Source organism: Phyllostomus discolor, chromosome 4 (assembly GCF_004126475.2).
Source record: "Phyllostomus discolor isolate MPI-MPIP mPhyDis1 chromosome 4, mPhyDis1.pri.v3, whole genome shotgun sequence".
Taxonomy (NCBI): domain Eukaryota; kingdom Metazoa; phylum Chordata; class Mammalia; order Chiroptera; family Phyllostomidae; genus Phyllostomus; species Phyllostomus discolor.
The window spans coordinates 136095920-136119437 of record NC_040906.2 but is presented as its reverse complement, the minus strand read 5'-3'; the positions used below and the strand labels follow the sequence as shown (position 1 = coordinate 136119437).

The 23518-nt window shown below is 41.4% G+C and overlaps 1 protein-coding gene across 1 annotated transcript in view; it reads right to left on the bottom strand.

Annotated features, from left to right (window-relative positions):
• Positions 1-23518, bottom strand: part of COL19A1 (collagen type XIX alpha 1 chain) — a 331257-nt gene that overhangs the window by 15233 nt on the left and 292506 nt on the right. Inside the window, 8 exon segments of the mRNA XM_036024315.1 lie at positions 3336-3402; positions 5097-5267; positions 7607-7651; positions 7787-7822; positions 12527-12589; positions 12682-12726; positions 15797-15841; positions 19443-19496. Coding sequence (XP_035880208.1) covers positions 3336-3402; positions 5097-5267; positions 7607-7651; positions 7787-7822; positions 12527-12589; positions 12682-12726; positions 15797-15841; positions 19443-19496 — 526 coding nt within the window.

Genomic DNA, 23518 nt, shown 5'->3' with positions numbered 1-23518 from the left:
GCCTTCAACCCAGGCATGTGCCCTGACTGGGAATTGAACTGGTAACCTTTTGGTTCTAAGGCCAGCAGTCAATCCACTGAGTCAAATCTGCCAGGACAATCTCTGCTTTTATAGAGAAAGTTTTCTAAAAATGAGAACCGTGACATTGGAACTCTATAATTTGTGAAAATAGACTTTTTCTATTTTTGTAAGTAGTGCTCAGAAGCCATGAAAACAGTGACTTCTAAGTGGAAAAGTAGATGGACTGAATTGGAATAATCTCGAGACAAATTAACTGAAGTGCTAAATATCTAAATTTGGGTTTCAGGTACAATTTTGTTTGGGAGATGAGAATTGTGTGGGGCTGGTGCCAACAGAGATAAAAGGAGAGGAGTTATCACATGTGGAGTCTCAGAGTCTAGATGTCTCAGGAAAAAAATTCCCTGTGGGCCACTTTAGCATATTGTCTTAAGGCTAAGACACCTGGGGCTTCTGAGGGAGACTGGACCTCGCTAGGCTGGAAGAGGCTGAGAAAGGTGGTGGGAGAGATGGGGGGAAGCCAGAGGGGACCTGAGGAAGACTGCACCCCACAGGCTTCAGGGGGCAGGGAGGACTCTCGGTGAGGAAGGAGGGGCTGGAATGCAGAGGGGGTGCTGGAAGGCTTAGAGGTAGAGCTATCAGGAAACTGCCAGCTGGGGGAGGCTGCCCCAAGTCAGCTAAGAGCAGTCAGATTCTGCTGACCTCCTCCTCAGAGGCTGACAGTCCTTCGTGGGAGTGGGCAGCCTGGGAGCCTTTCCCCAGCGGAAGCAGCCATGTCTCCTCCGGTACCGGGGGCCACGCCTTCATCCACGGGATTGAAAATGAACACCTCTCACATCTCAACATAAAATATTTTTCTGACAGTGCTTGGTTATATTTTTTGACATTCTTAACTAGTCTTTAAAAAAGTTGGACTCATTAACTGCTGAACTATTTAATATATTTTTTTATCTAAAGTTTTCTACGAAATAGAAATTCAATATTAAACCTGCTCGAGGTAACAGATAACTGAATGAGAACCCATGGAAATTAGGAATGAAAGGAAAATTTTAGATTGCAACCCAAAAGCGTGTATTTGCTGGCATTCCCCTCTCCCACTGAAGAGATCCCAGACACCCTGTGGCGGCGGCTGGCCTCACGGACAGGGTCACGCAGGCTCCCTGAGACTCACGCAGGCCCCCTGCTCAGAAGGGCCCTCTGCTTGGTACAGTGTTCTGCTGTTGCTGTTTTCTATCCTTAATGAAGTTTGAACATGGGCACTTAGAGTTTCATTTTTCACTGAGTCCTGCCTATGCCTCTCTAGTCTTCAGCATTCCTCCAGAGAAATTCTATGTCTTATTTTTTGTCAGGCAGTCACGCTTGAGAAATGCTTGTTGAGGAGGAATGTTTGAACAGCAAAGTTTGGAGTCTAATCCAAGATGCTTGACTTAAAAGTCAAAAAGGGAAAAAAAGAAAGAAGAAAAGGAGATTTTAAAATTTAGAGGCAACATTAAAATTAGAAAGAGAAAACTGGTAGCTGAAAAATAAAGAATGGACTGTCGTATCAATAAACTATCACATCAGAGCAAGGTGCAGATACTTTGTAGAGGTCAAGGTAAATTGAGATCAACAGCATGAATTCATGACCTCTTAAGAAAATACTCCTTTTTCTATTTTGTCACTGGAGTGGCTAAAAGTCCCTGTGTTACTCTGTTCTATCTCTAGTATTCGAGAGAAATAAGATAACGTGCTCTCAAGCTCTGAGACTTTGGTCTCATGCTAATTACTGCTTATAATAATCAGAGGTTCTTGAAGAGTAGCTAACTCCATGTTTGCAGTAGGAAGATTGAAGATGAACTTGGGGCATTTTGTCATCTATTCCTTGCAAATTTAATAATGTATTTTTAGTTTAGCAAAGGAAAGATACTCTGCAAGAGAAGCAGGAGGTATGAGAGCCAGTGTGGATTTATTTTCTAAAGACAAATAACTCCCACTTTATTAAATGCATAGTGGAGGGAAGTGATCTTGACTTTAGCAAATCATCTGACAAAATCACGTGATATCTGTGGATAGATAGAGAAATAGAGTAGATTTCAGCACCACTATATGGGTTCAGAGCTCAGAAAAACAAAAGATTAACAGATGACTTACAAGTGGGCAGGAGGAATGCAATGGCATTTAGATAGGTATAATCCTGGACTTTTTTTTTTTAATTTAAAGTGTCTATGAATAATTAGAATGATGGCATGCTTATAAAATTTAGAGGTGACACAAAATTATGGGGACCAGCCAACCTGCCCTATGAGACAACATTCCAAGACATATGTTCAGGTTGGAACAATGTATCAACATGGACCATTTGATTTAATAAGAAGTAACATAAAATCACACACTTAGATCTTAAATATGAAAACAGTACATAATAAGAAACTCCTATTTTTAAAAAGTTTGTAAAGGAAAATCCAAGGTTGTTAGTTAACTAAAAATTTAAAATGAATCAACAGTGTGATATGGATGCTGTTAAAAAAAAGAAATGCTATCTTAGGCTGTATTGCTGAGGTGTCTGTATCAGGGATCAGAACACTTTCTCTGCAAAAGTCAGTAAATATTTAAGGCTTTGCAGGCTACACCACGCCTGTCACAACCATTCAACTCTGCTGCCCTCGCATGAAAGCAGCCAGAGAAAATGCATACGGGAATGACTGTGACTGTGCTCCAATAAAACTGTATTTATGGACACAAATTTGAATTTTTCATGTTATGAAATATTATTTTCATTTTAAGAAAACATTTAAAATGTACCATACCATGTATCCCTACCCCCAAAGTAAAATCCCTTCTCACATGGGCCGTACTAGAACGGGGGGGGCAGGTGCATTTGGCTGGTAGGCGAAAGTTTGCTGACTGACCCTGGTCTATATTGAAAGACACTATACCCTGCCCTGGTCAAAATACTCCTGGGTGAATGAGGGTCATTTAAAAATTTAGTGTTTCTGAAGGGCGATGATTGTGGAGGAGCTGGATACACTTACTCCACAGTGGAGAAAACTGAGGAGGAAGACCATGAATACTGAAAAATACTTGAATGGCTGTCATGTGACTGGAGGCAGATACCACACCTGTGCTGTTTAGCAGGGGAAGAATGGTGGCAGGAAGTTAAAGGGAGGCAACTTTAACGTAGCATAAGGAAATTTTTTCTATCAATAGAGCTGTCCCATAGAAAAACGGGTTGCCAACTTTAAAGTTGTTAAATGATCTTTTGAGAATGTCACTGAAGGGATTTTTCAGTGGATGAGAATTGGTAAAAGATTCACAAATGTTTATTAAGAAAGTCTAACCTTCAAAAATCCTTAGAACCTCTTGATTAATATAGTTCTTTATTTCTTCGAATGAAACTGCATCAGCCTGAAGGAGGAAAACAAAGGTCTGTTAATAGAGCATAGCACAAATGAATAGAGAATAGAAATATTGGGTTGGAATGCATACTTGAACCCTCTGTAGAGACATATTTATCAAGCAAAATGCTTTTGGCAACTCACTATATTAAGCAATAAAAATCTTTTGTTTTGATCAAATGCTAGGAAGAAGTTGAAGTGCATAATTGCTTTAAAAGCTGTGGGCTGAAATCATAACCAGTGATGTGAACATATTTCCTATTAAATGGAGAGACACTGCTTCATCTAATTAGGAAAGACATTTCATATTACTTCATTTTCTGAAGTTACAGGATTTGAAGAGTGTGGTCATGATGTCAATGTCCCAGGCACAGTTTGACTTCTAAGCCGTCCCTGGACACTGGTAAAGCCATGATCTAACTGATGTCACAGATCTTCAAGGAAGACAACCTGAAAGAGAACTCTAAGTATGCTGATTATTCTTTAAAATCTTTTATGCATGGGATAAAGCTTACTAAATATCACCCACTTCATGGTAAAGTTTATTGTGTAATTTGCACTCCACAGGCATATTTATATTACACAATTTTTTAAGAGAAAATCAAGTAGGTATATGATGTCAGTTGAGTTTTTAACTTCTTGACAAATAAACTTACATGACTCTGCCAAAGAATCTAAATATTTATAATAGTAATGTTTTACTGTAGACCTTGATATTTTAAAAGGGAACTATCATTTTTCATGATGGTTAGAATTTCTAAGTATTTTATTACTCTTCTTTGTATTTGGTTATTATTCAGGGGTGTGGCATTAAAGACAATGAGATGAGTGCAGAATGTAATGATTTCTGTTAGGACACATAGTTCCAAGAATACCCTCTTTCAACATTTTATTTTCACTGTGTATGGGACAAGTGAACTTGAATTAATGCATTTAATACCAATTATTGACACAGTATGGAGAGGTCACTCTACAGGCTTTATTCAGGGAGAGTTTAGGGAGCGTGGGTAAAAATGAAGAAGTAGGCAAGTTGTGGGAATGCTCAGTTTGACCCTGTATCTGGTAATGACTGATCACCTGAGGGCAGCCTGTCCTTCACTCCCTGACCTTCCTCCATGACTCTCCTTTCCTCCTGACATGGACAGTTTCAGATTAGGTTCCTCTGTGCAATGGCCGTCCACTGTGCCTCCTGAGGACACTAATGAAGACATGGACTTCTGTACCCAAAACTCCTGGTCCAACTGGTCTCTGCTTCAGAGCACTACTCAGAGCAGATCTGTTGTTCTGACAGTCAACAAAATGGAGTTTTACTATGAAACAGACATAGTATTATTTTCTGTGTAGTGTAAGGAGACATTAGAGATAGTAGTTAGGAGCATGGCTTCGGAGTCAGTGGAACATAGGTGTGATCCATGGAATAACTGTGACCTCGGACAAATTGACTCTCAGTTCTGCATTTGTGAAAGTAGCCTGGGAGCCACTCCTGTCCCTCCAGGTTAGTTCTGAGGACCCAGTGAGGTAATGCACAGTAAGTGCTTAGCAGAGCGGCTGGTACATAACCTAAAAGAAATGACAGCTACTGTACCCTCGCAGAGATGAGGTTGGGTTCATTTTATTGATTTTAAAAGAATTCTTGCTTTTGTGGGAAAAGGGACATGTAGTCAGTGTGAGCCAGGAGCTCCTGGAGCTGTGTGCGCCACTTACTGGAATGCCGGGGACGCCTGGCTGGCCCGGGGGGCCTTGGTGCCCAGGGGATCCCATGGAGCCCTTGATTCCTGGTGGCCCCACAGGACCGATGTCTCCCTTCATGCCCGGAAGGCCTGGCTTTCCCTGTTCACCTTGTGGGCCTCTGTCTCCTGGGATTCCCTGATCACCCTGTGAAAGAAAAAAAAAATTATAAAGGATGATCTCTTCTATAACTGCAAGAGTTGTGGTTAAGAGCAAAGGATCTGGATTAATATTGGCACTTATTAGCTGTAAGACCTTGGATAAGTGAATTAAATTCTCTGTGGCCAAGCTTTCTCTCCCACAAAGGGAGGATATTAATAGTGCCCTCTAAGCAGGGTGGTGCTGAGAAATAAATGAGCAAACTCATGTAAAGTGCTCAGAACAATGCCTGGCACAGTGAAAGCACTCAGTAGAAAGTTAGCAGCCATGCTGGGTGTGCCCAGTTTCTAGTCCAGAATAATGACACTTTTGAAAGTCAATAATAGCAGCTGTCACTTCAAGCCTGGTCTCATTGGCAATAATAAAGGAAGACAGCCAAGAGGATTTCATCGCTGAGGTTTTCCACTCAGAAGGACTTCAGGGCACTCAAAATGCCTCCCAAATTGTGTGCTTTTCTTTTTTCCTGCTTGCCCTTGTGTGCTGGGTCTTTATCAGATTCTGTGAGTTGGCTCCCGTGCTCGTGTTTTCTGTGAGTGTGTGTGTGTGTATGTGTGTGAGAAAGAGAGTCACAGGGATGAGAGAGACAGAAGATGGCAGGTGTTTCCGTTTTCAGACACTCAGTTCCACAACTCCACGGGGTGATGGCCACACCGGATACGATGGAATGGTGCACTGAAGTGGCCCTACAGCTCACTAGTGTTCTTTTATTTGTGGCTTCTCTGCAAAAGTCCAACTATTTCTCTTGATTAAAACATAATGAAAACAAATGAGCAATTATAGAGATCTATTTGATCATGGAATAAAGAGGTACAGAAATAAGAAAACAGAGGTAGAACTAATTTCAATGGTACTATCTCAGTTATAAAAATGTATCTGCATACGAGTATATCAACCCAGCTCCCATTTGGAGAAGTATCTGAGATTGGTAACACAAAAAAAGAGATAAAAGAAACACTAGCACAGTTGATCAATACCTTGATCATGTGCCAAAGAGACACAATCTTTAACATATTAAAATCATTTTATAGGCACAAGGATGTTCATTATAGTGATGTTTATAATAAAAAATTGGAAAAAATCCTAAATACTCCCCAAAGGGGGACTAGATGGGTGAAATAAGGTGTATCAAACAGTATAATGACATACAGTCACTAAAAGGTAGCTGTAGATATATATTTACTTGCATGGAAAGATAGTCAGTATATGTTATTAGGCAAAAAAAGTCATTTACAAAAAAATTTTGAGTCCACTTTTGGAAAAAGTATATATTCACTTGTATTGCTATATTAAGTATGTGTGTATGCCAGAGAGAGAGAGAGATGGAAATAGGGCCAACATGTCAATAGTGCCTGTCTCTGTGTAGGGGGCAAGGTAGAATTATTTTTGTATTTATAATATCTCTATTTCCATGTTTCCTTCAGTCATTATGGATTATTTATGGAATAGTAAGTAAAGACTAGGACACTAGACACCAATACACACACACACACACACACACACACACACTAGCAGCCCTTCCTAGAGCTCCAGGATGGAAGAATGCTTGAGAAACCTGTGGCAGTGGAATGCCTCCAGCTCTATGAGAGAATGTTCAGGCTCATTCAACAACATAGTGGGAAGTTGGAATAATGATATTAACAACCAAAACAATTAAAATGAGGGCATACAATGTAAGTGGCATCAGTAGTGACTTTGTACATTCAGTTACCCTTTCCCTTTCTGTCCATCCTCACAGCACCCCCCTCACTCCATTCAGTATTCCCCTAGGTCAGGGGCCTCAACTAAGGCAACTGTGCTCCCCAGGAGGAATTTGGTGATGTCTAGAGACCTCTGTGGTCATCCCAACTGGAGGGAGGGTGGGGCTACCCCATCTAGTGGACAGAGACCAGAGATGCTGCTAAATATCCTACAATGCATGGGACAGGACCTACAGCAAAGAATGACTGCCTTCAATATCACAATGCTGAACCCCTAGTCTAGGTAAAAAGAACACGGGTGATAGTCACAGTAGGGACATGTGTCTCAGACAGGAGGATGACAAAACTTTCCAAAGCAAAGTAGCAAACTAGACTTAGCTGCGTATAAAAAAGCCAGTCATATATTTGCCATATGGCCTGCTTCTGGGACCTTTAATTGTCCTAGTTTATGTCTAGCAGAGATCTAGGATCATACTGCTTTTTTGTCCTGAGAGGTTTTCATCGTAGGATCACTCTATTCTTTTTATCCTGAGAGATTTTTAGGAGGTCTACATACATAACTGTGAACTTGAAGGATGGGACAGTTGTAGCAGATGCTCTTAGACAATGATCAAAACAGTATATACATACACGTTCTCCTTTGGGGCCTCTGTCTCCAGGCTTACCCACGATGCCCTGCAAAACAGACGTCAATGTGAGAAATCACTGCTTGCCAAGGGTTTTCCTCAATCTGCTCTGCCAGGTTTTTTTTCTGTCAGGAATTCTGCAATTTTGCATTGGAACATTTATTTTAAATGGTGTTTTCCATACCTGAGCACCTGGCAATCCATCTTTTCCATTTATTCCCTGTAAGGACAAAAAAGATTAATATTTCTAATTGGGTGGTAACAGACATGGTTAGGGTAACAGACAACAAAAGGGTAAAGTTGCAAGGACTTAATCATATTTCCACAGAGGTTTTGGTGGTGCAGAGTGGTGACATGGAAAACAAAATCAATACAACCAGATGGCCTTGAATTTAAATTCTGACTCTGTCATTTAAAAGTTCCATTTACTTCAGACAATTTACTTTAATAGCATCAGCTTCTATACTTATAAAGTGAAGATAAAATAATGGCCTTAAAACTAAAGACTTCATGAAATAACAGGAAATGCCTAGCTCACCGTAAACAGGCAACAGGGTGATTTTCATGGCTTATTCTGGGAGATACATTCTGAGGAATAAGAAGGTGCCCCTAGTGCTTGGTGGCTGGGACACGGCATTTACTGCTTCTGACTGACAGTTTTTTCCAGCACAAAGAATCATTCTCAGTAAATGCTCTCACTTGCTGCTGGGGAAATTTCATAACATGGTCAGAGCATGGTCTTAATATGAAATAAACTGTCAACTTGAGAATGATTGTTATTTTTCAGCTGGAAAATATGAAAGCAAGGACTCTGTAATCATGGTTTTTGAGAGTATTAAGAAGTGGCTTTTTATTAGTAAACTGGAAGTTTCCCGAACTTTATAAGGCAGCTCTGGAGGTGGTAATAAAGGCCAGTCCTGCTCGGAGATTTATAAGTCAGGGAGAGCTATTGGCTGGGAGATGTGAGAAGGAAAACCTCTTGGGGGTCAAATCAAATACCTAGAGTCTGACAGCAGATGTGTTTTTGAGATTCGATTTGAAGAAGGAGATCAAGGTGAGGAAAGTGATTTCTTAGCCAGCAGGCAATTGCATGGACATGCTCCTTTGAAAAGCTGAGGAGACTTTTATTGCGCACTGGGGAACCGGTTCTGTGAGGAACTGCAGACGGCCGCATGTTTCCACTGCTGTAAATTACACTGAAACCTGTCACAGCTGAGAGCCCGGCCTGAGTCCCCAACCCCTCAGAAAGGTCCTGGGAATTATCTAGAGTACTTTAACTAAGAACGTGTTACCTGAAGTGTACGGTTCAAAGAATTTATGACACGCAGAGACACAGGCAGCAAAGATAAAGCTGATTAAGGAGAGGAGGTAAGAAACAAGTGTGTCACTTGAATAAAAGAAGATAAATCTAGTGTAAAAATGTAATTCATGGTTTTGGTAAAAATCTAACAAAGGAAATACGCCTTATAGCCTTTTTTTTCTGTTTGGTCTCATAATTCACCTAAGAGAGTCATGTGTATCCTCTTTAGTATATGAAGGTGTTACTAACTACCTTCTCTTGTGGGAGGTGTTTTCAGAGATTTTTAAATGACCTATGTGCACTGTACTCGTTTCTCCATCCCCTCACCTCACCTATCTGGAAGAACCCAGTATAACCAACTCCCTGTCTACTTACTGCATGTCTGCATCTGAGCAGGGAAGTGTGGTTGAAGAAAACCATGCATCCCTGCCCACTTGGTCCAATCTAAATGCAGGACAGCAGATGGCAAGAAGCTCTCCATGTTCCCAGGCCACCCTTCTGCATTTCTTCATTGGATCCCGTTCCCTTCTCTCAGCACTCTTTCACATATTTTCCTAGCTCTTCCAAAGTCCAGCGTCATCACCCCACTCCTCATGTTCAGCTGGTGACCTCGATTCTTCCGTCAGAGGATATAGATGGGAGAGAACCACCTCCCCTTCCTTCCTTCCACCAGATCCACCAGCTACATGAATTTGTGTTTTGACTTCTGCCTCCTGTTAAGGAGGGAGGAACTGCCCCATTTCTTGCTCAGACCATTCTCCATTATGAGTGGAATATCGGTCATCTCCCCTTACCCAGAGTTATCTGTACTCCCTTATACCATCAGAATTTCCCCTCTTGGCTGGGTCACCTTTATGACGATACTAACTTGCTGCAATCTCCCCCACCATGAGCTCCACATTGCAAAATCCAGGGGACAATGATCAGCTCATTGTCACTTATCTGTGTGTTTATCACTCCTTTCTTTTGTTTTTTATTTATTTTTTTAAAAATAGGATTAGCCTACATTTTTAAAAAGATTTTATTTATTTATTTTTAGAGAGGGAAAGAGATTTTATTTATATATTTTTATTATTTTTCTCTAAAAATAAAGAGAGAGGGAGAAGAGAGAAACAAGAGAGAGAGAGAGAGAGAGAGAGAGAGAGAGAGAGAAACATCACTGTGTGGTTGCTGAGGGTCGTGGCCTGCAACCCAGGCATGTACCCTGACTGGGAATCGAACCTGTGACTCTTTGGTTCTCAGCCCGTGCTCAATCCACTAAGCTATGCCAGCCAGGGCTTATTACTCCTTTCTTTTAAAACACTTAGTTCCCGTGACATCCAGGACCCCTCATTCACCTGGTTTTCTTCATATCTCATTGGCTGAGCTTTCTTAGTCTTTCTGCTAGATCCTCTTCCTAACAGTGGAAGGGTCCTCTTTCCTTCCTTACCACAGAGACTCCGTCTCATCCAGGCTCAGGTTTAAACACCCAGATTAGTCTCTCCAATGGATTAATTCCAAATGCTTACGTCCATGCTGACTTGACATTTCCTGTCTTGGTCTTTCCTCCACAAACTACCCATGTTTAGTCTTTCCCATCTCACCAAACACGCCACTCTGACATCACTGCTCACGCCCCAAACCACAGCTTTGATTGTCTCTCCATCACACTCCACATCTGGTCCATCAGCAAGTCTGCTTGGCCTTCTCTTCAATCCCAAATACTCCTACCCCTCATGACCTCCCTGTTCTTGCTGCCGTCCTCTCTCACGGGCCCCCTGGCAGTTCCTCTGCTTTTACCCTGCTCCCTGCAGTCTGCTCTCCATACACCAGTCACAAGGATCCTTTACAATGTAGTCCAATCATCTTCCTTCCTCTTTGCAAGCACTCTAGTGACTTTCCATCATGCTTCAAATGAATCCAGACTCCATTCAAGATTTAGAAGTTCCATTCTGGCTGGTGTGGCTCAGTGGACTGAGCGCCAGCCTGCTAACTGAAGGGTTGCTGGTCCCAATCAGGGCACATGCCTGGGTTGCAAGCCAGGTTCCCAATAGGGGGCTCATGAGAGGCAACCACACATTGATGTTTCTCTCTCTCTCTTCCCCCTCTCTAAAAACAAATAAATAAAATCTTTATATAAAAAAAGATTTAGAAGTTCCTTGTGGCCTGGTCACTGCCTACTTATCCCTCATTTTCTTTCCCATTTTTCTTTAGCTTAGTTCATTCTGAACTCAGAGCCTTTTGCTGTTCTTGAAATACACCATGTTCTAGTAGTCATTTCTTTTTCTTGAAACAATGTCCTCCCACCCTCACCACCAACCTCCCTGTGGTTTGAGCTCTCACTTTGTGCAGGGTTTGCTCAAGTGGCATGCTTTTGCTGACCACCTATTGAATGCTACTCTGTTACTTCATTCTGCTTAGATCTTTTCATTGTGTGTGTACTTCTCTGCTGTTTGTCTGTGTCTGTATCCTAGAATGTAAACCCCATGGGTTGCTAATACCTAGTGCAATGGTTAGCATGTAGCAGGTGCTTAAGAAATACTTGCTGAATGAACAAATTGCTTTTAGTGTCATCCCCAGGGAACCCAGAGGTCAGCATTTATGAGATGGCTCCTAGGGGTTGGCAACAGGGAGTGGGTAAGGGAAGGTAAAGGGGGGCAGGGAACGAAACTGACGTTTAGTGAGCACCACCCATGGGCAGGCCCTGGAAATGCTTACCCCACGTCATGTTACTTAAGTGACTCACAATACCCTTTGAGTCATAACTCAAACCCAGATCTTCCCAACATTAGATTGCAGATGCTTCCTTTTTCTTCACGTGGCCTCCTCTGGGGAGAGATGGTAGTCAGGGAGTGCACTGACATGAAGGTGTCACAAAGATACTGAGCCGGTTGTGAACTCCGTGCTGCTTATTTACATTCAGCACCCTCCTCTCCTAACAGCACCCCCTTCCCACACACACCACAGCAAATAAAGAAGCCAAGGCAGCAGTGACCTTCTATGAAAAAAACACCCAAGCCTGAGATAGGTCTTATTCATGTTCATATCCCCTCCCTTAGGGCCAGCACCTCCTTAGCAAACAGCAGGGACTAGAAGAATATATGTTGAATTGAATTAGTAGGAGTGGTGGTTACAATGTCACAGTGATACTATATATCAGTAGCCAAGAGCTCTTTAGGACACAAGGGGATGATATATTTGGCAGCAATGATTTATGAAAGTGTAAGAACAAGGCACATATATAAAGAAGGGAACCTGAGAAACTAGCTTCTACTTTAGTCTTTAGCTTAACACAAAGGTGTTATATCTGTGAATTTTCATTTTCCTTACATTTTAGAATATGATGGGCTATTTTATTTTTTTAACTCCACTGAGAACACTAGAGTTAAGAAACAATGGGTCTAATTTCCTGATACTTGAAATGAAAAAAATCTCACCTTTCTCTTTCTTGCGTAAGACATAAAGATACCTCATAGAGAGCCAGAACACGCAGTGAGACCTACATCCCCAAATCCATTCGTAAACCTTCACTTACTTCCTTAGAAACTACTTATTTAAATCTCAGATTTTCTGAGGAGGTAGGTGAAGAGACAATGCTTAGAACGTTTCTCAAAATGGCAAATTTTAAACCATAGAAGTTCTTACTGGCTTTCCTGAGGGTCCTTCTGGTCCAGGGAAACCGATGTCTCCGACAGGTCCTCTCTCACCCTGCAGACATGCCCACAAACGTTAATTGCCCCGAAGAGCTTTAAGACAGTATGCAGTGTGACACAAAGACAGCTGTTAAGTGACCAACTCACCGGCTCCCCTGGAACTCCTGGAGGCCCCGGGGCTCCAGGTTTCCCCTGGGGAATCAAATCAAGGACAAATGTTAGGAGCCAAATTACTGAATGATGCCCCTTGCTTAACCACACCCCTACCCTCACTGCCCCCATGAGTTTACTGTGCTGCCTGGCTGTGGCTCTCTCTACCAAAATGGCATTCCTAATGGGACAGAGTCCCAGCGACCCCAAACTCAACTCTGCAGGCTCTTAGGCACAGGCTGGAGTACAGTTCTCTGAAAGCGCATGTGTGTGTATGTCGGACAGGTATGAAGGAAGGATATATTTTAAAAAACATTAAACAGATGCATCTCCACTTCTGGAAATCCCCCTGGTGCCTAATTGACTGGCAGTTCTTTACTTTAGGTGGTGGGAGTGCACAGAGGGTCAAAGAAGTGTTTCTTAGACTTAGAGTTTTACAAGAGGGTTTCAAAGTTTATAGCATGATAGCCTGACAAAGAGCTTGTTCGATTTGAAAAGCTGTGTTTTGTTGAAAGGGAGGACAAGACTGACTTGCTCCAATACACATCGACAGATGTGTCCTGAGGTGCTGACAGGGGAAGGTCCTGGGGTGGAGAGAGCACAGGCCTAGATGCGTGAGGAAGATGGTCCAGCGGAGTCTGGAAGAGGGAACTTGTAAGAGTTCTCTCCAGACCAGGCATAAGAATGTTGCCTTTGAGAAGGTCCAGTCTCTCGGACCTAATGTGGTTGGGAAAGACAAACTGAGTCTGGCGGTAGGTATAGGTTATGAGGGAATCCAATAAGGGAGGGCTTTCCCCTATTTGCCATTTAGAATTTTGGGGGGAGACCCCCCTCACAGGTAAAGGCATGGCTGAGTGGTGAAGCAGGCGGACGCCAGGCTGAGAGGACATCTCTGGCTTCCCACAGCTGGTGTGGGCGAGCGGGAGCTCCCGAGGTTCCTGTGGGCCTGAGCTGGGGATGTGAGAGCTGAGAAGGCCAGTCTAAAAGGGTCTGGGCCTGGGACTCAGGGGTGCAGAGAGCTTGGGCCTTGAGATCTGAGACAAAAGGATGAGGCTCATAGACAGCAGACAGCAGCCATCCCAAAGATCAGCTGGTGCCTGCAGAGGTCTCAGGGAGCCCAGGTGTGGTGAGGGGTGCATGCTGGCCAGAGGCTGCGCCCACTGCCAACAGGTACAGACCCTTCCCCTGTGCACTCACCCCTATGCCATCCTGGGAGGAAAGGGGGAAGGAGGCCTGGAGGAATGCCTGCACAGGCCTGAATATTCTAGAAAGGGTCTAGAATATTCTAGAACTGGTCTATTCTAGAAGAGCAGGATTGGGTTCCCTTGGTTGGTGCTCAGCAGAGTGACCACGATGTGTCTGACAAGGTGGGTCTCAACCAGAGCAATCACCTTAAAATTTGTTTTTTCTTACTGTGGTTAAGATGTGCATAACGTAAAATCTACCACTTTAAACATTTTAAGTGTAAAATTCAGCGGTATTAAGTATATTCACACTGTTGTGTGACCACCACGATTATTTCCAGAATATTTTCACTATTTTATTTCCGAAGCCACTGTCAGGTCCAGTTATAAAAAAACTGCTGTGTATCTAATTACAGCACTGTTTATTTGCATGTGCAAAAATTTTTACCCCTTTATGATTTTTGTATTTGTCAGTTTATTCTTTTAATTATGAGATAAAAACTGCATTTGACCCCTAATTTCAATCATGCTGCAGCCTTAGAAAATATTTTTGAAATTCTTCATTTGGATTGCTTTCGGAGTCTGTCACTCATCTTTTAAATACTTTCAATGGTTGCCAATAAGCTTTCTCTGAAGAGAGATTTAATTTAGGGTAATAGCTACAAGTGATTTGTAGTCATTCCCAGGTGAAAGCAGTGGGGAATTAAGCCCGTTATACTGTGTGGGAACAAAAGCAGGTGTGAATGAACGTAAGGGGTGTGGGTTGTCAGGAGACTCGGGCAATTACATCGTTAGGAATGGTAGTGAGGGGACAGGGGAAGGAATGGGACAAGCTGTGAGTCAACTTTTAAGAAGAATATTTTCTTATATAAAATATTTTGTAGTGCTTGCTAAAGAAAATATTTCCATGTTACTTTTCAATCATACTAATATTTTAACTTGATCTAGAACAGCTAAATAAGATGTTATCCTCTGTAATGAATGGTCTTCTATGGACTGTGGACAGGTTTTAATTTTTGTTATTAGATTTAGTAGCTAAACAGAGTGAAGTAGAGTGGCTACTGGTCTTTTCAGGGATGGCATGGAGGTAAGTGGTGGTGGGTAGCACAGTAGCTGGTGGCAGGGGGCTCTGGGTGGTGTTGGGTAGTGGTGGGGGTGATGGATGGGCCCATTTCATCTTTCTCATATGAGTTCAAGCACCTGGTTTCCATTGACTTTCCTACCCTGCGTCTACCTGGCAGGGGCACCAAGCAAGAGGATAAATGGGCTTTCATAAAGCATGACCACAAAATTTTAATTAGAGCATCATGAATGAAGAGCAGAATGATCCCTAGGGCTTTGAGAAACTATTTCAACCTTTCCTGGAGCACTTTCTATTCATTTGAAAAGACCTTGAGGAGATTAAAACATCTGACATCAGAGAGCAACAAAAATGATTAATATTATTGAAGGGCTAGTTTATGAGGAAACATTAGCAGCAATAAAGCTCTGCTAATAACACCGGGCTGAGGAAAAACTCAGGCAGACTGCCATTTGATACAAAGAACTTGAAGTGCATGCCCAAGGATGAGAGCTTTACCATTTGAGGACCAAGGAACCTTGACATATGGCAAAAGCAGAGAAACAAAAAAGACTTCTCAAAGCTGTGCTTGTCTATTAATGCACCATCACAGGTAATTGGGCTCCCTCACACCCCTTAGAGGATTGGGAAGAAAAAAAAACAAAGACAAAAATAAGAAAAAGATGAAAATGAAGGACCATTCTTGAGGTGGGAGAGGAACAGATGGTTTTATTTTTTAAACTAGAGGTTTCAGGACCCTGGTGTCATAGGAGCCACTGTGTGCTCCCCAGCCCGCCGGGACCCACAGGTTCGCTCTGGAGACACAGCTGCTCACCCGAGAAAATCACGTGAGATCGTGTGGACTCACCAACATGCCGGCTACTCCTGGGGGACCTGCTGGGCCTCGATCTCCCTATTGGGATAAAAAAATGGTACTTATAATGACATCTATAAAATCTTTACCTATAAAATGAGTGCTCAAATAATCATTTGAGTTTGGTTAAGCTTTTCTCTGGAATTGATAAGTATTATCAATATCAGCTGATGTGATGCTAGAGGGTCGATGGAAGCAAATAATCTTAATGAAAAAAAGCATTCATGTTATCATTTCTGTCACCTATTCTTAATAGGACTCTGTATACTTACAGCTAAAATTAGTCAATATTTCTATTCCACACATTCAAAAGTAATTCATTACTAAGAGAGTGAGCATACTGAAGTCTACTTAAAAGCTTTTCCTACGCTTGTGTCATTGAATGTAGGGTTAGAATAAAGATATTTAGAACGAGGACTTTTGTAGTTCTCATTAGGCCAATCAGAAGATCCCTTGAATTGTTCTGAACAGCAGAGTGACTCAACGGTTTTTCCAAAGGCAATGTGGTATTTCAGATAAAGCTGACAATGCTGAAAATTTTATCAATTATATATGGGATGATAAAATGGCAATTTTTATTAAGCAGAACCTGCATTAAAAAACTGCATGACTTCCTTCAGGGACATAAAAGAAGAGCTGATCAAATGAAGAGATATGTTTTGTTCTTGGAGGGTGAGACAATGTAGTAAAGTTGTCATTGCTACCCAAACTAATTTATAAATTTAATGCAATTCTTATAAAATTGCAGCTTGATCAAATAATATTACAGCTCATTCAGGGTAATAAATAAATGAAAGGACAAAAATTTAAAAAACTTAAAAGAAGAATAAGATTAACAAATACTAGTGTTTAAACATAAAAAAACTGTAACAATTGAAATAATGAAATGTTGGTGAAAAATTAAGCAGCATACCAGTGAAAAAGAACAGAAAACTAAAAAACAGACCAAGATGTATAGCAAGACTTTAGTAAAGAAAGGGATGTATTATTCAACAAAGAGTGTTAATAACAGAATGATTTTTGAAAAAGTTTGATTCTTCTTCTTATATTATACTCTATATAAATTTCATGTGGATTATGTGAAAATAGAGTAATGTGAAGTATAAAATAAATACATGAAAATATAAGTGACTATGTATCTTTGGTTGAGCATAAGAATAAAAGTCATTAGGGCATAAAGGCAAAACAAGATTTCATAAAGAAAAATAGTTTTATATTTGACTACATAAAAGTTTTATTTACATATACAATAGGATTAAACATAAAAATGAAAGACAAAGATGAACTAGGATAAAAACTCCAACATATAAAATGGAAGTAATGCCTTTAATATATAAAGCATAGATAGAGTCAAATAGAAAAAGAATAGAAAAGTGGACAATGGAAACAGGTAATTCTTGTTAGTTTCACTGTGTGCTTTTTGAAATTATAGGATTTTCACCCTTATAATGAATATGCTAGAACTTTTCACTCAATGGAAACATTTACATATCTGATAAAGATGAACATTAAGAGAACTCTCTGACAGGATGGTCCTTCCAACAATCAGGTCTTTGGTTTCTTTGAACTACCCCCCTCTAACGATCTGGCCTCTTTCTTATCTCCAGAATTATACCTGAGACCATGTCAAGAACTGTAACTGCATCCCCTCATAACCTCAATTTTATGCATTCCAACCTTGGACCACCATCTCCTATCATTATAATCTATTCCTTTGAGTACCTGAACTCCCAAAACTTTTGATGCCACCAAGATCTCTAATCCATTCATGGTACAAATTCTGCATTATTCTTCACTTGCTGGATGGCTTCTCTCCCTTATTAATCTCCCTTATTTAAATTCCATGGTTACCTGTTATAATCATTCTCCTGTGTATACTGCTAACTCTTTTGAGCCATTGTTGTTTCCAGTACCCGTCTGTCAAAACTGGAGCCTTGTTTAAATACAACTCCCTCTTATTCTTTGTCTGAGTGTATACATGGTTGGAAAAGCACAATTTTGCTGATCTGTTTCACTTCAGTTCATGGCCATGAATCTTAAGGGGGCCCCTAGGATCGCCCAGCCATCACACTCTGTGATCCCTGGACTCTTCCCCCTCCTAGAAGAGCTTCTCCTTAAATTTCCACCTCTTCTCCCTACTTCACTATCACATGATGATCTTGCTTCTTCCATCTCAGAGGATTTAAGCAACCAGGAAAAACTTCTCTAGACTCCAACCAACTCATCTTCCCCCATATCAGCATCTGTACCCCCATGCTTCTCTTTTCCTACCTGTTTCCACAGATGAACTATCCAGGCTCCTCTCTGAAGCCAGACTCCATCCCTTTTAGCTATTTAGGGATATTTTGGAAGTTCTTTCCTTTCCTCCTATATCATTCCCCACCCTCCTCCACTTTCTGTTGGATCATCTCTTTAGCATACAAAACATTCCGGTATTTCTATGGTCTTAAAATCCTTTTAATAAAATTTTGCCTACTTCCTTCAGTGGCCACTGGACCACTTTTTGCTTTTCTTTGCAGCATGACTCCTTGAGCATTCATTATTTATACTTTATTTACTGTCCCTAATTCTTTTCTTTTCTCATTCTCTCATTCAAGGCCAACAGATGCTCCTACCAATATAGTGAATTAATAATAATTACTCTGGTGTTACATGACCTCTACATTGCTAAATGCAATGGTTACTACTTGACCATCCATTCTACTTGACCCCATCCCCATCACTCTTGACCTATGGGCAATATTTGAGGAAGGCAATCACTCCCTTCTCTGTGACACATTATCTGTACTTGGTTTTCAGGATACCAAGTTATCCTTCTACCTCCCTGGCCACTTCATCTTAGTATCCCTTGCCAGTTCCTCCTTTTCTTCTTGATCTCTTAATGTTGGGGGCTCAGGGCTCAGCCCTTGATCCTCCTCCCTTTTCAATAAGCCTCCAATCATTCCTTCAGTGATCTTACCCACCACGTTCTCCTCACTGACTCCCTTTGTGTCCTTGGATGGAGCAAGAATGCTCAGGTCATTTAGCATTCAGCATTCATTTTAAAAAAGATGTACATATTTAACAAGTACAACTTCATGATTTGAGATATGTTTATATTGTGCAATAATCACCACAATCAAGCTAATTAACATCTCCATCACCTCACATAGCCACCACTGTATGTATGTATATGTGATGAGAACACTTAGCAAATTTCAAGCATACATATAATATTGTTACCTATTGCCACCATATTATATACCAGATCTCCAGAACTTATTTATCTTGTCTGGAATATTCTTCCTGCAGACTTGAGGAAGACTTGGCTAGCTCCCCCTCATGTCTTTCAAGTCTTTGATCAGCTCTTGCCTTCCCAGATCACCCTATTTAAAAATTACCAAGCTCCCCTTCAGCACCCCTTGTCCACTTTAACTTGCTCTATTTTTTCTTCCCGTTAGCACTCACCCACAGTAGTATTCAGTTATCTGTGTGTGTTTGTTTGGTTTCTGTACCCTCTTCTTGAAATACACATTCCCTGAGGGCAGAGAGTTTTGTCTGTTCTGTTCCTCATATATTCCCAAACCTAAAACAGTTCTTGGTGTGCAGTAAACATGTTTGAACGTTGAATCAGTGACACATTTCTAACCCCTGTACTTACCTTTATACCTGGAAATCCCTCTAGTCCTGGCAAACCCATTGCCCCAGGTTCTCCCTGTTAAACACAAACATGAGAAACTCAGGAGCAATGATCAAAAGGATTTTAAGCATTGGTTTCAAAAGCAAAGATATATTTTGCCTAAAAACAAATTCCTCAAACATTGATTGGCAATCTAGGAAGTAAATTGTATGCTCTGTTTTCAAGAATTTGTATTCTTGCATTTGGTGTTTGAAAATAGTTTGTGAATAAGGCTATTCCCTGGAGAACTATAAGTCTGTTTTTTGATTAATTGTTTTTATTCTGATTAAGAATCTAATCAGAATGAATCTCTCTAGTCAGTGATAACTCTAATTGCAGTAAGAATTGGAAAGAAAAGCTGTGTCTTAATGATGCTTGCCAGTCTGTGGGGTACCTGGGGCTGCCAGATTAACAGAAGATGAGACTACATTCTTTCAGAGTAGATGAAGATGGAGCCCTCAGAGCCAAGTTTATCATCCTCCAGTCTTCTCTGGAGCTGGACAGGCCTGGCAATGCCTCAGAGGACGACCCCAGATTGGCATCTCCAGTGATTTTAAAAGTTATTGATCTGGCTGATGTGTTACTGAGAGGAGATGGGTGAGCACTTCCATTAAAAGTGTCTTACATATGCCAGGCTGTGGCCTCAGGCTGACTAGGGACTGTAAGTCCTCAAGGAGCACATTTAGAAAGGTCAGAGTGAAGGAAGTGCTAACTCTGGGCAAATAAACATTCAAAGTTTTAAATCAAGAGAGGTAAGTGGGTAGCATATGACTTGATTTTTTTTCTTTCTTTTTTCAATTAAAAAGCATTTTTCCATTATAGTTGACATTCAATATTAGTTTCAGGTATATTAGTTTCAGGTGTACAGCATAGTGGCTAGACAATTATATGATTTACTGAGTGATCACCATGATAATTCAAGGGCTCACCTGGCACCATGCACAGTTATTACAGTATTATTGACTATATTTCACATGCTGGACTTTACATCCCTGTGACTATCTTGTAACTACCAATCTGTGCTTCTCAATCCCTTCACCTTTTTCACCCAGTCTCTGACCCCACTCTCCTCTGGCAATCATCAAAACAGAAACAGACTCATTCATAATTTTTTTGCTTCAGAAATCTTTTTAAATGTCCATTAATATGTAACCTGCCAATCAGAAAAAAGATATTCAAATTCTATCCTGCATAAACCTCTGTAAAAGAGTCCTTGGGTTATTGACAGAGGAAATAAGCTCTTTGGTTGTCTTTGTTTACATTCCCAACAATCCTCAGGACACAGGAAGGTGCGTAGGCAATCAATCACTATTTGTTTGAAAATAGCTAATAATTAAATATTTAATTCAAGGCCACATATAAATTGTATACCAAAGAAATGAAATGCAGCACCTCAGCAGATAATTAATTCAATTAATGATAATTTTCATCTAAAAAGGTTTACGGAGCAGACCAGAAACAGGTGATCTAGTGTCATCTTGGGGATACTCCTAAAGTAAATCTACCTCCACCCACTTTAACCTGACTTCTCATTATCTGCTCTGTGACCTAAAATCCTGCCATTCCTACCTTATTTCTCTGGCATAAGATATTATTTCTCCATGCTGGGCACCCCAAGGGAAATGATGTTGCATGGTGGTGCTGACACAGAGTCCAAAAGAGTACTTTCCAAGTTTTATCTAAAATAACCGGAAGGTTTACACAGGATTTAACTTCATGATCCAACACTCAATTTTTTTGTGCTTCACCCACTTAATTCATATCTTTAAAAGCAAGGAACATTGGCCCTGGCTGGTGTGGCTCAGCAGATGGAGTGCCGGCCTGAGCACTGAAAGGTCGCTGGTTCCATTACTGGTCAGGGCACATGCCTGGGTTGTGGATCAGGTCCCCAGTAGCTGGTGTGTAAGTGGCAACCACATATCGATGTTTCCTTTCCTCTCTGTCTCCCTCCCTCCCTTCACCTGTCTCTGAAAATAATAAAAGAAGTTTTTATTATTGTAGTTGTTAATGATAAAACTTGAATGTTCTAGAAAGGCTAGTGAGAAGCCTAGGTGCCCCTTGATGGTTCAGAGGGCATGCTCTGTGTGCATGAAGATGAGAAGGAAAGACCAGGAGGAGATGTTTATCAACAAGATGAAAGCAATTGAAATTAGAATGAAGATATAGTTGGTGAATGCATGAAAAAGTTACAGATAAAGCAAGGGCAGAATGAGTAGCAAACCAAAGGAAGCTTTTCTATGACATATTTGGGGTTTGAGAAATGCTGCTAACTGGTCTAAGTCACAGTTTCAGGGCAAAATGAATTGGCTGTTGATATATAGTGCCCCACGAGAAAAGTAAGCTCTTTAATTCATCTCCTTTGAAAATACTTTTAGATGTGAAAATATTACTTTTTATGGTTAGTTCTTTTGTTCATTTAAAATTATTCATCTAGTTTTACCAAACTATACTGTGAAGAAAGTGACTTAAGTTTTTTCACATGACAGTGTAAAGTGGCTCGAAAGTTTACTTGTTCAGTTTCAGGTACATCTGAGTTTCAGGAATAGACCCTGAAGCTAAAGGACATACAAATGAAATATAAAAGATGGACATATGCTTAAAAAGGACACAGCAAGGAAAAGCGCCAAGGAATAAGGGGGATCTAATTGAATTTGGCAGAACTTTCACAGGGAAACCCCACGGCTGGGAAAGATGCTTGAGAACAGTTATCAGCCTTCCGGCAGTGGCAGCGGAGGACCTGAGCTCTCAGGGGGTGGCGCTAAACTCCCAACACAGGACTCCTGATGAGCGGGGTCGTGGCAGCTCGCCACATCCACAGGATAGCTGTCTAACGTTCAAAGCACATAAATAGCCTCCCCCGTTTTGGTCGTGGAGATGGCAGATATGTTAAGGAATTTCTTTCCAGTAAGTATTTCTCTTCCACAGTCTACTTAGTATAAAACCAATCATCAAAAGCTTTCTATTAGAAGAAAGTGTCCCATCTTTCAGGAGCTTTATATGTGCCTTCCTCCATCACAGGGTGACTTTAAAACACACCGATGAAAGACAAACGTCAAGAGCAGTGACCACATCAGGGCAGATGCATCTTACAAATGAAGAGTGTTGGGGACCGCCCTGCCTGGTCTCAAGAAGCTGTAACCCCCTGTGACTTAGGCTGAGTGAGAGACCTCTGGACCAGGAGCCACTAAGGAGACAAAACTTATTTCCCTGGCATGAATGCTGCCTGTTCTGTGCCAAAACCTCCTAGCTTGATCAGTTAGCCAATGATGGGTAAGATTCCCCACAGAGGGAATCACCTCAGACAGGCATGATCATGTGGAGGCTTCTGGGAAGAGACTTGGAGCTGTGGAAATGAAGGGGTGATGGACATCAACCCCTGTCCCCTCGGCTTTGTCAAAGCCTGAGTCCTTGTTTTGAGAAGTGAATAATCCAAGTCTCCTGGCTGCCTTTGTCTCCTCTGCTGACTCAGGCCTGTGGAAATAATAGGGGCGGTGCAGCCCAGACCAGAAATGGCGGACCCCCAGGGTAATCAGTCCTGGGACATAGAATATGCAAGATCCTGTGAGATCTGTTTGCTGGAGGATGTTATTAAATTAGAATATGAAGGCACAATCAGGAAACAAAACTAGCCCTTTGAGCCATATGTTAAAACTCCAAGCTCTGCCCAGAATCACAGCAGGGGTTCTGTCTGCACCTTTGTAAGTCACCTGCTTCTTTTGATCTTTTCTGCCAGACTATGAATCCACAAACTGAGTCTGTATTCTCAATAAAAATCTGCTTGGGAATGGAGATGGGGCACTCTCCACCAGAGAGAGTGGCCATTCTGTCCCTATTTCCCCACAGGACCTAGTTGTCTCTGTGTATGTTTTTCTCGTGTTTCGACGAGCATCCGCAGTAGAGATGGATACTGCTGGCCGGTATCCGCCACAGAAGAGCACACTGCTGGTGTTTCTTCAGTGGCCGGCCTGCTACCTCCAACGTGTTAACTGGTGAACACCTAAGAAGGCAGGGCATCTCTGCCTGAGGCTCTTTCCCCATGCTTTAATAAAGATCTATTT